The 16,009-nt window shown below is 38.5% G+C and overlaps 1 protein-coding gene across 1 annotated transcript; it reads left to right on the top strand.

The window, feature by feature from the left end:
- Window positions 1–245: 245 nt before the first annotated feature.
- On the top strand, window positions 246–3,554 carry LOC149267271 (uncharacterized). The gene has a single exon (XM_089410636.1). It carries the CDS (start codon window positions 246–248, stop codon window positions 3,552–3,554), a length of 3,309 nt encoding a protein of 1,102 aa, XP_089266762.1.
- Window positions 3,555–16,009: the final 12,455 nt, after the last annotated feature.

Here is a 16,009-nt window from a genome sequence, read left to right as displayed (position 1 = left end):
ATTGGATCGTTTTCTTTTATCTGAAGATTTAATTTCAAAGGTCCCTATTCTCAGACAGTGGGTTGATGAGATAGGTAACTCTGATCATTTCCCTATTTTTTTGGATCTCTCCTCCCCCCCCAAAGCCTCCTGCCCCCTTTAAATTCAATTCCTCTTGGTTACAAGATCCTTCCTTCAATAAGCTCTTCAAGGAAACTTGGATTCATCCGGATAGAAGCGCAAGAGAGGACAAAAGTTTCCTGTTTATGGAAAATCTTAAGAGATTGAAGAAAGCAACTATCTCCTGGGCAAAGGACAGGAAGGTTAAACAGAATGAAGAGCTGATCAGGATCAGGGAGGAACTGAAGAAATTGGAGAGTACTGAGGAGGATGGATATATTTCGCAGGCTTCTAAGGATAGAATCCTCCATCTGGAAAAACTTCAGAACCAAATCCTCTTGGACAAGGAAGAGGAATGGAGGCTCAAGAGCAGGGCAATATGGCTAAAAGCGGGTGATGAAAACACCAGTTTTTTTCATAATTATGCCAAAGGAAGAAAATCAGCAAACACCATCTGGAGTCTTAAAGACGAAGAAGGAAGGGAGGTCAGTACTTTTTCAGGCCTCTCTGGTTTAGGACAGAGACATTTCCAGAGATTATTCTCAGATTCGGGAGAGGCCACCATAGCAGAGGTTATTAGAACTGCGCAATGCTTTCCAAGATTTGTCGAAGAGGGAGAAGCAGAAGAATTATCAAACCCCGTATCCAAGGAGGAGGTTGAAGCTGCTATGAAAATTATGGCCAAGGATAAAAGCCCCGGGCCTGACGGGTGGACTATAGAACTCTTCCTCTTTTTCTTCGATTTAATTGGTTCTGAAATCACTGATGTAGTAGAAGAATCAAGACAGAAAGGAGAAGTCTACAGCCCTTTCAATTCAACTTTTCTAGCTCTCATTCCAAAGAAGGACGATCCGGAGAATTTTGAAGACTTCAGGCCGATCTCCTTATGCAACTGTATATATAAGATTATTGCAAAGGTGATAGCTATTAGAATAGTTCCTATTCTGTCAAGAAACATCTCAATGGAACAATTTGGGTTTTTAAATGGAAGACAAATCCACGAAGCCATTGGAGTAGCACAGGAGGTATTACACAGTGTCAGACAAAAGAAAAAGAAGGGTGTGGTTCTTAAAATAGATCTCTCCAAAGCCTATGATCGAATCAATTGGATTTATCTCCGGTTGCTTCTAACTCATCTGGGCTTCAATTATTCTTTCATCAGTTGGATTATGGGTTGCATCTCCAATGTCAGTTATGCAGTTCTTATCAATGGAGCAGCTTCACCTTTTTTCAGAGGTCAAAGAGGCTTAAGGCAAGGTTGCCCTTTATCTCCTCTTCTGTTTCTTCTAGTGGCAGAAGGGTTAAGCAGGTTGATTCATAAAGCTAGAAGAGAGGAGAAGGTAAAAGGTATCGAGGTAGCAATAAATCTTTTCATCACTCATCTCCTTTTCGTTGATGACATTTTGATTTTCTCAAATGGATCGTATAATGAACTTAAGGAACTAAAATGCATATTAGATCTTTTTCTGAAAGCTACTGGCATGCAGATAAATTCCAGGAAGTCTCAGGTTTCTGTGGCAGATATTGACAGAAGGGAAAGAACCACGTTGCTTAATCTATTTCCTTTCCAATATCAACCTCTGGATTCCCCCCTCAAATATTTGGGGTTTTGGTTAAAACCGGCAGCATACAAGAAAGAGGATTGGAACTGGCTCATAGCCAAGTTAGAAGCCAGAATTTCTCATTGGAGTTTCAAATGGCTTTCCAGAGCTGGTAGACTGACCCTCATCAAATCTGTACTGTTAGCCATTCCAGTATACTGGGCAGCCTTAACCTGGGTTCCTAAAGGAGTGTTGGAGAAAATCAGAAGGATATGTTGTAGATTCTTGTGGGCAGGCTCAAAAGAAAGTTCAGTTCTTCCCTGGGTGGCATGGGATAAGTTGGCTAGGCCAAAAGAATGGGGAGGTTGGGGGTTAAAAAGGCTCCCTGAGTTTAGTCTCTCTCTGGCAGCTAAATCAGGATGGAGATTAATCTCGTTGGAGAACTTATGGACAAGGGTGGTCAAAAGAAAATACATAGACCCAGTCTCTTTGGAAGATTGGATAAGGAGCCAGGAAAAGATAAAGAAGAATGTCTCAGTCATTTGGAAAGCCACGGTGGAGGCATTCTCAGTGATTGAACAAGGGCTGGCGTGGAAGATAGGAGACGGAAGACAAATAAGGATTGGCAGGGATCCCTGGGTAGGTTGTAATGAAGCCTTTGCCTTATCCCCAGGCTTACTCAGACATTTAGGAAGTAAGGGCATTTTAACTCTAAATCAGGTGGAGAAAACAGGCCATTCTACTATATGGGGACAGGCTTGGAAAAATGATGAAGAGCTAGGAATAAACATCAGGTGGAAGAACGAATGGTGCTCTTTCATTCAAGAACTCCATCGCTCCAATGTCAGGCTTAAAAATGAACCAGACTTGCTGATCTGGGCTCAGGGGGAAACAGGTGAATACTCCCCAAAAGACGGATATAATTTCTTAATGCAAAAGAAAGGTTGGGGAAACCCAGAATGGTGGTCAAAACACATTTGGAAGTTAAAATGCCCAGCAAAGGCCAGGATCTTCTTTTGGTGTATGCTAAAAAGGAAAGTTCCAACTTGGGACATTTTGCGAGCCAGATACTTGGTTGGGCCAGGGAGGTGCCCCTTGTGTAAGATAGAAGAGGAATCAATAAGTCATCTCTTTATATCCTGTGCAGAATCAAAAAAGATCTGGGGGGAGTTAATCAGATTGCTCAACATTAAGGCGCAGTGGGGGATTGAACCCTTGGAAGAAGCTTGGAGTAGATGGTGGCAGAACTACCCGGAGGGGAACATGAGAAACCTCCCTCTTATCTTCTTTTGGGGGGTGTGGATAGCGAGGAATAAAAGTCTGTTTCAAGACAAAGACACTCCAACATCTGTCACAGCTATTAACTGTGCAGCCATTTACTCTGCCATCCCTATCCCTGAAGCAAAAAATCCCCACTCACATCACAAGCCTGTTATTATCCAGGAGGGCATGCCCTGGGCTTTTTTCGACGGAGCATCTCAAAATAACAAGGCCGGTGCAGGATTGTGCATTCATCTGAATCCTGATCACTCTCTAAAAGCATCTGTAGGTCTAGGTTCTGGCACTAACAACTTTGCTGAGCTGTCCGCCTTGCGCCTTCTTCTTTGCTGGCTTCTTCAAAGAAACATCTTCACAATTCAAATTTTCGGAGACTCTTTGAATGTCATAAACTGGGTTAATGGGAGTGCTATATGTCAAAATCAAATTCTGAAGATCATTTTAGAAGAAATATTGCATTTAAAGTCATCATTTAACAGTTTTATCATCTGCCATGTCTACAGGGATAAAAACGAGGAAGCAGACCAGCTTTCTAAGACTGGTTTACAGCAAGCTCTGGGAAGCTGGTCAATAGTTGAATTAAGACAGGGGCAGTCCTTTACCTCGTTTCGGCCTCCTTTTGCTCCTCCACAGTGATCGCGGCTCTATATTTCTTTATGTTCTGGTTCATGGGCACCACTGTTTATACTTCCAGCATCTTTTTCTGTTATATTTCGAGTATTGCAATCAGAAATCTCTCTTTATACTTTTCATAACAGCATGATTTTGTGAACTTACAGCCATGTAAGGGGTTGTTTTCCTTCTCTGAAGGAGACCCTAAAATATTTCTGTTAACTGTTCTAAGCCTCCTGAAGGGAGGAAGACATGATAGTTATTATCAGACTTCTATTACAGCAGTATAGGATATATTTCAAACTTCTCAATCAGTCAAGAAAGACTGAGATTTTTTGTGTTTTTAAAGAATGACAAATCAGCAAGCATCTGAATCATCAGAAATGCTAAAAGCATATGCAATGTAACTTTTTATTTTCTTAATAAAAAGTTCGCTTTTTTCTTCGGAAAAAATAAATAAATAAATAAAAAATAAAAATAAATAAATAAAATAAAATAAAAAATAAAATAAAAATAAAAATAATAATAAAAAATAAAAATAAAAATAAGTAAAATAATAATAATAATAATAATAATAATAATAATAATAATAATAAATAAATAAATAATAATAATAATAATAAAAAATAAAAAATAAAAAATAAAAAATAAAAAAAATAGAAAAGGAAAAATAATAATAATAATAACCTACAGAGGGGGCAGAAAAATGACTAGGAAGAGAGTGCTGGGATCCAACACCTACTGATTTTCCAGCCATCCTCCCTATTGAGATTGCAAGGCCTATTTTCAATCTCAAGCGCTTCCCTAAATTTTCGATGATGGAAATGCGAAACCTTAGCAATAACACTAGCCTCCTCAATACAAACATGATGATTGGTTTTCTCAGCATGTTCAGCTAAAGCAGAAGACTTAGCTCTCCTATGTTTAAGGTCCGCAGCATGCTCGTTAATCCTTTGATTAATGGAGCGACCAGTCTCCCCAATATAGGGGGTCCCACAGGAACAGGGGATCATATAAACACCTTTCATATCCTTAGGGTCGATGGGATCCTTCACCGATCTGAGGGACATACGAATGGTGTTCAGGGGCCTAAAGGTCACAGGGATACTATGCTTCCTGAGAATTCTTCCAATTCTATCAGTGGTACCCTGGACATACGGAAGATGGACACCTGGAATTCGATCTTTCGGTTCCCTTTTAGTCAGAGAATTCTTGGAAGCTTTAAGGAAAGCCCTCTGACCCAAGTATCTACTATAACCATTCTCAACAAAAACATCAAGCAGATGGGATTTTTCATTCTCAAAGCTCTTTTCATCCAAGATCCTTAGGGCCTGAGTAGCAAGGGTATTGAGAACACCCATCTTTTGAGCTGGGAAATGGTGGGAACTGGCATGAATATACTGCTCTGTATGAGTTTTCTTCCGAAAAACTTGATGGGCGAGGGAACCATCATTATTCTTAGAAATAAGAATATCAAGGAATGGAAGGCATCCATCAACTTCCTGCTCCTTAGTGAACTTAATGGCTGAGGATTGATTGTTGAGATGATCAAAGAAGAGATCAAGTTCATCCTGGCCATGAGACTAGATGACATTGGTGTCATCCACATACCTTCTCCACAGCTTTGGCAAAAGCCTGGAAGAGTTAAGAGCCTTGGACTCAAAATCCTCCATAAACAGATTAGCAACGATAGGGGAAAGGGGTGAGACCATCGCAACCCCGCAGGTTTTCTCGAAGAATTCTCCCTCAAAACTGAAGAAGGTAGAAGTGAGACATATCTCAACCAATCTGGCCGTGTTAGGATCTGTTAGGCGGTTGATCACCTCCATGGCCTAATTAATAGGGATGCAAGTGAATAGGGAGACAACATCAAAACTGACAAGAATGTCCCCAGGTTCAAGCTTAATGTCCTTGAGCTCTTCAATAAAGGAAGCAGAGTCTTTCACGAAGGACTCCGTATGACCAACTAAGGGCTTAAGCTTTAATGCAAGGAACTTCGCAAGAAGGTAGGTAGGACCTCCAATGGTCTTGACGATGGGCCTTAAGGGGGCTCCTTCCTTGTGAATCTTGGGGAGACCATAGATTCTAGGAGTAATAGGGTTGTTTTCGATGAGTTTATGGTGCAAAGAACTCAAAGAGCTAATGGATTTAATGGCCAAAGCCACATTCCTAGCAACCTTCTTCAAATGATTCTTAGGGAGCTTTTTGTAGCTCCCACTATTATGAAGATGATCCAACATCTTGCTGCATTAATCAGCCCTGTTAAGAATGACGGAAGCACCACCCTTGTCTACCTTAAGAACAATGATATCTTTGTTCTGGTTTAAGGAACTGAGAGCTAAAGATTCCTCCTTGCTAGGTTGCTTTTAGGCGGCCTAGCCTTTCTCAAGGCAACAACACAATCCTGCCTAATAATATCCTTGATCCTATCAGGTAAACCTCTGATTCCAAACTCAATATCACAAATAATATCCTCCATGGGGATTTTTCTCGGGGCTAAGGCAAAATTTAATCCTTTGCCCAAAACTTTAAAAACAACAGGGGGAAAAACGAAACTGGAAAGGTTTATAACCCTGTTACTAGAATGAGAAGAAAGGTGAAGTTTATTAATACGAGAAGTCCTCTTATTCTTATTATTTTCCATTTTAGAGATGTTGGTGTTAATCTTGCCCATCCAGTTATTATTATTATTATCAATAATCCTATTATTATTATAACTACCAAAATTAATATTATTATTATTACAATAAATATTATTATTACTATCATAGTTAATAATGTCCTCATTATTATTCATAATATTATCATTATTCTTATTAACAATGTTATTATGATAATACATATTACCATTACTATAATTATTATTGAATTTATTATCATAATAAGACTTATTATTATAATTATTATTATTATTGTTAATAAAATTATTATTATTAAACCTATTAATGTTATCATTACTGCACATATCATTATTATAATTCATATTGATAATGCTATTATGATTATTTATAATATTATTATCGGAATACAAATTAACCCTATTATCATTCGAATTAATAATGCTATTCTGATTATTTATAATATTATTATCAGAAATCAAATTAACCCTTTCGCTATTATCATTATTTATAATATTATCACCCGTATTAATAACGCTATTCGAATTAGCCCTATTAATAAAATCCTGAGGCATAGCCAAATCAGCCGGATCTCCAGCGCTGAATGACGAACGGGGAATATGGATCGAACCCTCACTGACCTCCCCAATACCGCCAGCCACATCACCAACGGGGATCACGGATTTGTTAGGTACTGGGGACGAGGAGTAATCCTTCAGCAAAAACGGATTCTCCACGCTAACTGAATCACACCGGCCTGCAGTCGTATTAATAACGCTATTATGATAGTTTATAATATTATAATTTGAATTAATAACGCTATTATGATTATTTATAATATTATTAACAAAATTCAAATTAACCCTATCAATAAAAACCTGAGGCATTGTAAAATCAGCCGGATCTCCAGCGCTGGGCGACGAACAGGGAACAGGGATCGAACCCTCGCTGACCTCCCCAATCCCGCCAGCCAAATCACCATCGGGGATCACGGATTTGCTAGGAACCAGGGACGAGGAGCTATCCATCAGCGACAACGGATTCTCCACGTTGACCCTATCACACCGGCCTGCTAGACCATTACTTAATATGCTTCCACGCGCTGAGGAATCGGAGCCAATGGTATGAGAATGCTGCAAAACCACCGGATCAGAACCCTCGATGCCCGGGGAGGCTGAGAATCCAATGGACGACAGCGCAGCAGGATCAGAGACGCTGAAAGAAGGCACAACACCTCCACTGCTGACAAATGAAAGCCGTCCTACGCCTGGAGAAAAATTGCGTTCAGGATCACAGGCGACAGGAAGGGAGCAATTTCTAACCTTAGAGAGACTTCCCGTACCGCAGGAACCAGGATGAACGATCGCCTGAGAAGCAAACTCCAAATTGCAGGGTGTAAGGGCCGCTTGGTCTTCCTCTGCGTAGGGATGACCCTTGTTACTCCCTTCCGGTAAAACAGAACCCACGATAGATGAATGCAGGTCTGAAGAGACAGAATCGGCTCCATCGGAGTGAGCTGAGTTAACCAATGACGGGAAACCAGAGACCCCACCTGAGCAGCCAGATAACCAATCATTCAGTGCAGAGATTTGCCCAGATGAGACACGGCTGCGGGAAGCTGCTCCTCCGGCTCTATCAAGAAATGCTGAATTCTCAGCTAGCCTTAGAAACTTAGAAGCTTGATTCTGCTTCCGAATCTCCTCTAATCGAAGAGACTTCAAAGCTGAACAGGCATCTATTCTGGCCCAGAGGGAGGCCGAAAATAAGTTTCCAAGAACTAGATGCAAATCTAAAAGAACCCGAGAAAGTTGATTCAAGGATTTTCTGACCCTATTGATTTCTGCCCTTATTAACGCCAAACTCGCCTTAAGGAAAACCTGATGGTTTTGAGGGAGAAGGCGGTGCTTAATCCGGGCAAAGATAGGAATGACGGAGGAGTCTCTGCATCGTTTAAGAAAAGCTAGATCTGTCTTCAACCTTGAAACCTACAAGCGAGCCCGTTCAAAATGATGAACCTTGGTTACAATGGATTTTCTGTGCAGGGATTCAATTAAAGAGTTCAGGTTTCTGTGATCCATATCAAGTTTGTGAGAGATTTTTCAGCGAAAATCACATGGAATACCATTTGTCGACGCGTTTCGAACCAACTAGTGTGGTTCATCGTCAAGACAAGTTGAAGAAACAGATCCAGCTTAGCATGTTAGCATGCTAAGTTGGATCTGTTTCTTCAACTTGTCCTGACGATGAACCACACTAGTTGGTTCGAAACGCGTCGACAAATGGTATTCCATGTGATTTTCACCGAAAAATCTCTCACAAACTTGATATGGATCACAGAAGCCTGAACTCTTTTACTCACATAGATGTCATCATAATTCATTGGTTTTGATACTTGATTATTTGAAAATAAATGCTAGTTAAATTAGGTAGTATTGACTTAGTTTTCCAATGCTAGTTAAACTATTAACTCGGTTAATGCTATCTTAGAGAACATGTGTACACAGCCAAATTGTAGGATTTCAGTGGCTCGTAGCGATGGATAAAGTTGTTTGAGTGAAAATGGAAGTTGAAGCACAACATGAGAGCTTTGTTGCTCTGTGCAAGGCCTTATGCCTTGAACCATCTCTCCGCACGTGGCTTTGAATGCGGAATATCTCTCTGCATTTGATTTATGGCTACGACCCATGTCTCTGTGCTTGGAATTCCCTATATCCAACTACCCTACACGTGTCTTTCGTTTTCTAGGTAAGATACCTTCATGATTCATAACATCATTTTGGTCCTAGTCTACCATTAATATTTCCTATCTAGACAAGTGGATCTAAGTTTTTATCCTTGTAGCTATGTGTGGCCATCTTTAGTCTAGCCTATGTCATTTCCCTTTCTGTTTTGCCTAGCGTGTGGTATGACTCTAAATTGGTTAGATATTTTTTGGCACCTCGCATACTAGTTATGGCTTGAAAATTGCAGGACCATAGAGGGTTTCTGCAAGGAACAGAGGAAGGAAAAAGATAGAGGGTTTCAAGGAACAGAGAGGGTTTCTGCAAGGAACAAAGGAATGAAAAAGATTGAGAAATGTTTGCAGATTCACGAACATGGTAACAGTGCCACACCAATGTCACTTTGTTTCTGTTGTGCTAAGAGACGGCTGGAGAATCGCCTCGATTTGTTCAAGAGGGATTCTCTAGATGGCACGAGAAATTGGGATTTTGGGAGGAATTGATGGAACAAAATCCAACGATCGGCCTGGTGGAACTACTCCATTCCCCGCCTCATTCCTGCCACGACTTTCGATTACGAATCCACTGGAAAATGGTGTTGCATCTTCATCAACCAAACCTTCCTCCACACTGCAATGAACCAACACCTTTGCTTCTACAACCAAAACTTCCTCCTCATTTGCCCCATTGCAATGGAGGGTTTGTCGAGAAAATGTAGAGACAAACAAACACCAATGTTTGAGAGCCACGAGACTAGGGTTTCTGTGATGGGCATTAAAGGCATGAGGCCCAACGACAGCAAAGTACATACTCATTTATTCGTGGGTGGTGGGAGATAGATATTAAGACCTTCATTCTTATGAAAAGTGGGAGACATGGGCAAGAAACAACAGGAAACAGTGGGCTAGGCCATCTTAAAATGGAAACAAGACAGCTGAAACCACCGAAACGTTTTTGGTGTAGAGGCCGAAAATCTTTTTGGCGCTAAATTGTTTTAGTTTTTATATGCTGAGGCTTTCACTGTTATTTTGAAAAGGAACTCAAAGCTGAGCTACAAGTTTCAAGGAAGACAACAAAGGGTTTATTTTCCACAGGTATTTTCCTTTCAATTTGATGTATTTCCCTTGCAAAGATGTCGGCATTGGCATTATTTTGCTTGTGTAGTTGTATTCATTGGTATAGCTGTATGAATTTGGATTATTTTCATGGTATAGATGTAGGCATTGGGGATTATTATCAACAATTTCTTGAGCCGTGTCTGGTTCTGTTTCTTTATAATTACATGAACAACTTAATTTCTGCTTTGAAGTATCGCTCTCTATTTGTGTGTAGACATGAATCCAATCAACCTTGTAATGAGATGACTCACCTGCATGCTGGGAAACACTAGGCGTTGGCTCATACTTACTAGAGACATTGTCCACTTCCAAACCATACAATTCATCAAGGCCATAAAACTGTTTGTCATTGTCTGCAATCTGACTAATGAAATTTGTCTTCATGAACTTCATCCTCAATATCTAAGTTATGAGGTTGCAGACCAACATGTGAAACTCAAATATTCTCATAAGCTTCTTGAGGTTAATCATATGATGAATGCATCAGTTGATGATCTCCAAACTTCAAAGAAACTACATTAGACAACATGGGACAACCATCATTTTGGCTACTGTTATAATTCTTATGTGATTTTCATTCTTCATCATTGTGAGTTTCACTTTTGTAAACCTGTTCAATTTGCTCTTCTTTTTCAACTACATGATCTTGATATCTTTCAATTGCATCTGAATTCTTAAACCCATACTCGTGAGTTTCATTATTAACAAGTGAGATGGGATTTTCCTGAACATAAGTAGCTGAAATGTATTGTATGGTGCATTTTTCACCATCTTGAACTTCATTGGATGATGCCTCCTTTCAAAATAACAATTCTTTCTTGTCAATGAAAAATTGTCACCTTTCTAATTAAGACAAGAAAGGGAATTTTCTTTATGTATCCCATGGAGTATAACCTTTTATATGAAATTGTGTCTTATAACATCATAGTGTTGCACCCTAACCCAACATACAACATTGTAACAATCCTAGTTCCTTTGGGTGTGTTTTGAGAAATGAGGTCATCCTTTTATGAAAATGCATGCCCCATTGGCTCATTGTTATATATTTCAACTTCTGTGCAATAAATGGCCACATTGAGTCACTTGATATCCACCATTCTAGGAGATGCGTTGGGATGATCTTCTGCTTGGATATGTGATCATGTGTTTGGCACTAGACTCTAATTCGTTAGCATGAAATAGGTTCTAGAGGGGTGTTATGGAAATATGATTGATTCTCCTCTGAACATCTCAAATCTCCACAAATCTGTGCATAGGTATAATACCAAGCCATGATATTTGTAGCTTAGGTATTTGAGAAGTATGAGGCATGAAATTGGCATTATTTGGTTTAATCCCACACCAACATTTACTCATGAATTGATGAAACTAGAGCTCATGGGCATTCACTGCATTGTCATTCATTTGAATTCACTTATTCCATGCGTGGTTAACTATATTGGAGGGTTAAACATAATTCTGAGTCTTTATACCCTCTCTACCACCAGTTTTCTACATTATTTTATGCCTTTTCATTTATCAAGCATATTTCAGGGTTCTTTATTTCATATTGGTGCTCTTTTAAGGCAACACATTTCATCTACCATAACAATTATTTGGGCTCCGAATAGTAGTTCCCATGCATGCTTAATATGCTTCATATGCATTGCTTTTCAAATGTTGATTTCATAGTTTAATATAAACTGGTCATAATTTATTTAAATATTTTATATACAAAATGATGCTTGTTTGTTAGGAACACTGTTTATTTTTTGAGCACCATATATGGAACCTCGTTGGTTTCAATCCATAATTGCAGAGAGTCAACCGATCAAACTTTCATTTAATTTTCTAAAATCTCTCACTTTAATCCAACTTCTGAATGTTGTTATATAAATGATCGAAAAAACACTAGCTGTGGCAGCAAACTATCTTGAGGCATTATTGGGAAACGAATCATCCGTGAGACATTATCTGAGGCATTGGCCTATCTCTAAGGAATTATATATAGCAACACATTAAATTTGAGGCTTCAATGTGGTAGAAATATGTCTATGAAGCAATTCTAAGATAGGAAGATACCTCTGAGGCACTGTTGATGACAACAGATCATACCTGAGGTATCAATTGTGGCAGCGAACCACCTATAAGGGATTGTTTGTGGCAACGAATCACCCCTAAGGTTTTTATGTGGCAAAAAATCATCTTGAGGTATGGTCTGAGGTTTTGAGGCAAGCAAGGTCTAGTTTGGAGTTGATTGCCGCTGCAAGGAGATAGTGAAGTAATGTTTATAGGAAGCAAGGAGATATTCTACAGAGATTACTTTGCATTATACGACAATAATTTAAGACAGTGCATTACCCTTTGTAATATAATCCAGAGAACTCAATGAAATTAGTCTTACATGCATAGAAGTTTAAACCACCATATTTTAGAATAATTTTATGGTTTTACACGTTGTCATATATTTCAACACTTATTTATGTAATGATCCTAACTAGTGTCCACAAACTTTTCTTCGTAGATTTTTATTACATTATTTTATACAAAATGGTAGACCAAGTATTTATGTTGCTTTTGGTATTTGTATTATTTATGTTGTTGATTTAGCTAGAGGTTGTATTTGTTTTTAGAAATAACTTTAAAACTTGATCAATATTTTTGTGCATTTAGTTAACTTATTTCACTATATATATTTATTAATATTTGTGTTTTTACTAAGCGTGCATTTTGTTGGCATGCAGGATCCATTTATGCCCCTCAAGACAACCAATTTTGGCATGCAGGGATCATTAATGCCCCCATATACATCTAATGTTATGCAAGATGTAAGATTAAACCATTTATTTATGTGAGTTTGATTATGTTATTTGTTGAGAAATCTAGGGCATATATTTAATAATTTTTTTGCACAATGACTCCATGATTTATGAGGTGTTACGAAGAGCTACATCATGCCTTCAAATGGATCACCCCATTCGTTTTTTTCTTCTTGTACATACAATACTATTTTAACAAGTAACCCAAGCAATATATTATTCCAAAACATGATGTCAAGTTAATTTTTTAGGGTTTTTATGTAATCAAGAGGCCTTTTTAGGGTTTCTTAAATTCAAACCTTAGATCATACTCTTTTCCCTTTATGTCATTCTAGAGTTTATCCCATGCCCTAGAAATCAAATCATAGGTAACACATACCTTAAGATTAAGGTTTCTAAATACTAGGGTATTTCTTAAAATATAAACCCATAAATTCAACCCTACAACATCTTATGATGGACCCTTTAAAAGAAAATTATTATGCATACCTCATGGACACCTATCTATACTGATTAGTATTTTGGTTGTTGTTACACAAAAATATCGTCACCATGACTATTTTCCGTCAGTATGGGTCTATCATCACTTGTACTGTCCTCCTAAGCAAGTCTCAGACCTCATCTCTTCAAGTCAAGCTTTGAAAATGAGAGAAAGACATTGAAAATCAATAAAGCTCTGGTTCCGCACTTTCTCTCACTATTGCCTGTAGTCTCACACCCCCTGTTCACAATACCTGTGGACCTGCCCGCTTTGTCCCTAAAGGAGTGGTTGCGGACCCCTGTGAAAGTAAAAAAGGCACAAGTTTATTCTAAAAAACTCACTTTGGGTTAATTCTAGATGATTCTAGAAGAAATTTTGACGTGGATTGTTCGCTCTTAGGTGGTTCATGCATCCCAAAAGAGAAGGAGCTAATCCCTTGATGAGAGGAGCTATCCCTTTGAAGGAGGGCTTTATCACTTTTAAGGAGGACCTAGTAAATTCCCTCCATTGCACTATAAATTAAGGCATTGGTCTGGTTGCTGGGGAGGTTAAAAAGCTGAACATTTTTTAGGGTAAATGCTGGTGGAATTGAGACTTCCTAGTTAAGCTTGAGAGGAGAGATCACATACCTTTTGGCTTCATTGGGAAGAGAGTGAAACTTTTCAAAGTAAAGGAGACTTCTTGTTGGACCCTGGGAGGAGCTTGTACAACATGAAGGCACAGGTTGTAAAGTTCTTCTTTGATTTGAATTAATACAATCAGATTCATTTTTCTCAACAAATTGTCTTATGTCTTTTGTTTCATGAATTCCTTGATCATCATGATAAGTATGCTTTATGATATTAGCTTTTAATGTGCTATTTAATTTGTTTTCTTGTTTGTCTTTGCAGATTCGCTACAAGGGAGCTCATTTGGATCAAAGGAGTGAGGCTTCCATAAACTTGCATTGGACCCAAGGTAGGCCTAAAACACTTGTTTGCCTTTGTTTATGAATTGCATATTTAAAGAAAGTTTTTTATTGGCTTTCTTGTCACTAGATATCGTTAGATTCTAGGAAGGTCTATCTTGTCCGCAAGATCAACTCATTCTGTGTGACAAAATGGCGACTCCACTGGGGACTTGATTTCTTTATTTGCTTTACTTTGACCTGAGAAACTGTGTTTTTGTTTCTGTTTTTGGCTTGTTGTGTGTGGAATTGGGTAGATTTACTAGATCTAGGATTATTTTTTGTTTTTCATAACTTTGGGAGAGGACCGCACCCTCGGCTTGGAACACAGTGCGGACCTATCTGCACTTTTTCTTTTAGCACAGAGCGGTACTGCACCTGTGTGAACGGTGGGCCTGCAGACCCTACTAAAATTTTGAAAAACTTAAGATTTTCTCTTTCAATCTGTTTAGTTTTTGTTTAGATGTTATTATCCCTTGCCCAGACCTGCATGTAACTTGTCAGAAGCTTTTCTTAGGTCAATTCCATTGGTTTTAGGGTTTTAGGTGAAATTCCTAGAAGTTTTGGTCGTTGGGCTTGTTTTTCATTTTGGTCTTGTAGTAGCTCAGAGCTTAGAAGCTGTAGAAGCCTCATATCACCTTGGTTTTTACTGGCCTTCTCATGAGTCTGACCATTTACAAAATTTACCTTTGTTGAGGAACCCACCTTGTGTTTTCTCTTAGCGAAACTTCGAAAAGGCTTGTGTTAAAAGTTTGGATTTCATTTTTACAAAAGAAAACAAAAATTGGTTGTTTTTTACTGATTTGTGATTCTGGACAAATTGGTCCTTAGTTTGCTTATAGCTAAGTAAAACATCCTTGAAAAAGACATCTTGTAAGCTTTGAATTCAAATAGTTTTTAATAGTTTATAGATCTCAAAATTAGTTATTTACATAGTTTTGAGTGTTTTATAAAAAATAACAAAATCTCTTTTGGCAAAAGTTTGTTTTTGTAGTATTTGAGTGTTTGAAAGAAAAGGGAATATTTTTTGAAAATAACTAGTTGTCTCGTTTTGAGTGCATTGGAAAAGACAAAAAGTTCTTCTTTTCATTTGTTTGTTAAGAAAGACTTGTGTTTACAAGCATTTTCATTCTCAAACTCTTTCCTTGCTAGAAGTTCATTGAAGGGAAAAGATTGCTTAATAAGCTTAGGTGCATTTTTTAGTGATTTCGAGTCGAGTCTTCACACCACAAAGTTTCATCTCCGCACCTCTTGACTTAAAGAAAAACCAATAAAAATAATGCTTAAAGTAAAATCTATCTAGTAATTTTTTTGTTTCTAGGGCTCTGATACACCAACATAGCTTAGGCTAGTGTCTTGGAGTAGGGAGTAATTAACTCTCCAACACAGTAAAACAAGCAAGTAGTTGTATCTTGCGGTAGGAGAAAAATCGAATTGTTGCATCTATGCTATGGGAAAGCTCCTCTTAAAGGAGAAGCACAAGATTGTGTCTGAACCAGTGTGGGAATCAATCCTTCCTCATTAGGAACGACGCCAGATATTGATGTATTAATAATGGTAAACCTTGGATTAACCATTGTCGAGGAGTCTGGGGTCACTTGTTGGTAAACCTTGGATTATGTCAAGGAGCCTTCAAGGAGATTGAGCTTGTTACTCTGCCCTTGTGTGTGTATCGGATCGTAGACTATTCCCCCAAGTATATTTGTTTCCTTTGGTAACCATAGTGACCATATTCTATAGGATTCTTCCTAAGGTGACAGTGGTGGGAAGATCCCACTGTACCTAGAGCAAACGTCGG

The sequence above is a fragment of the Pinus tabuliformis genome, chromosome 6 (assembly GCF_031772625.1).
Source record: "Pinus tabuliformis cultivar Carrire ecotype Pingquan chromosome 6, CPIR1, whole genome shotgun sequence".
In the NCBI taxonomy this organism is placed as follows: Eukaryota; Viridiplantae; Streptophyta; class Pinopsida; order Pinales; family Pinaceae; genus Pinus; species Pinus tabuliformis.
The sequence above is the reverse complement of the archived record's forward strand: the minus strand, read 5'-3'. Positions and strand labels throughout refer to the sequence as shown.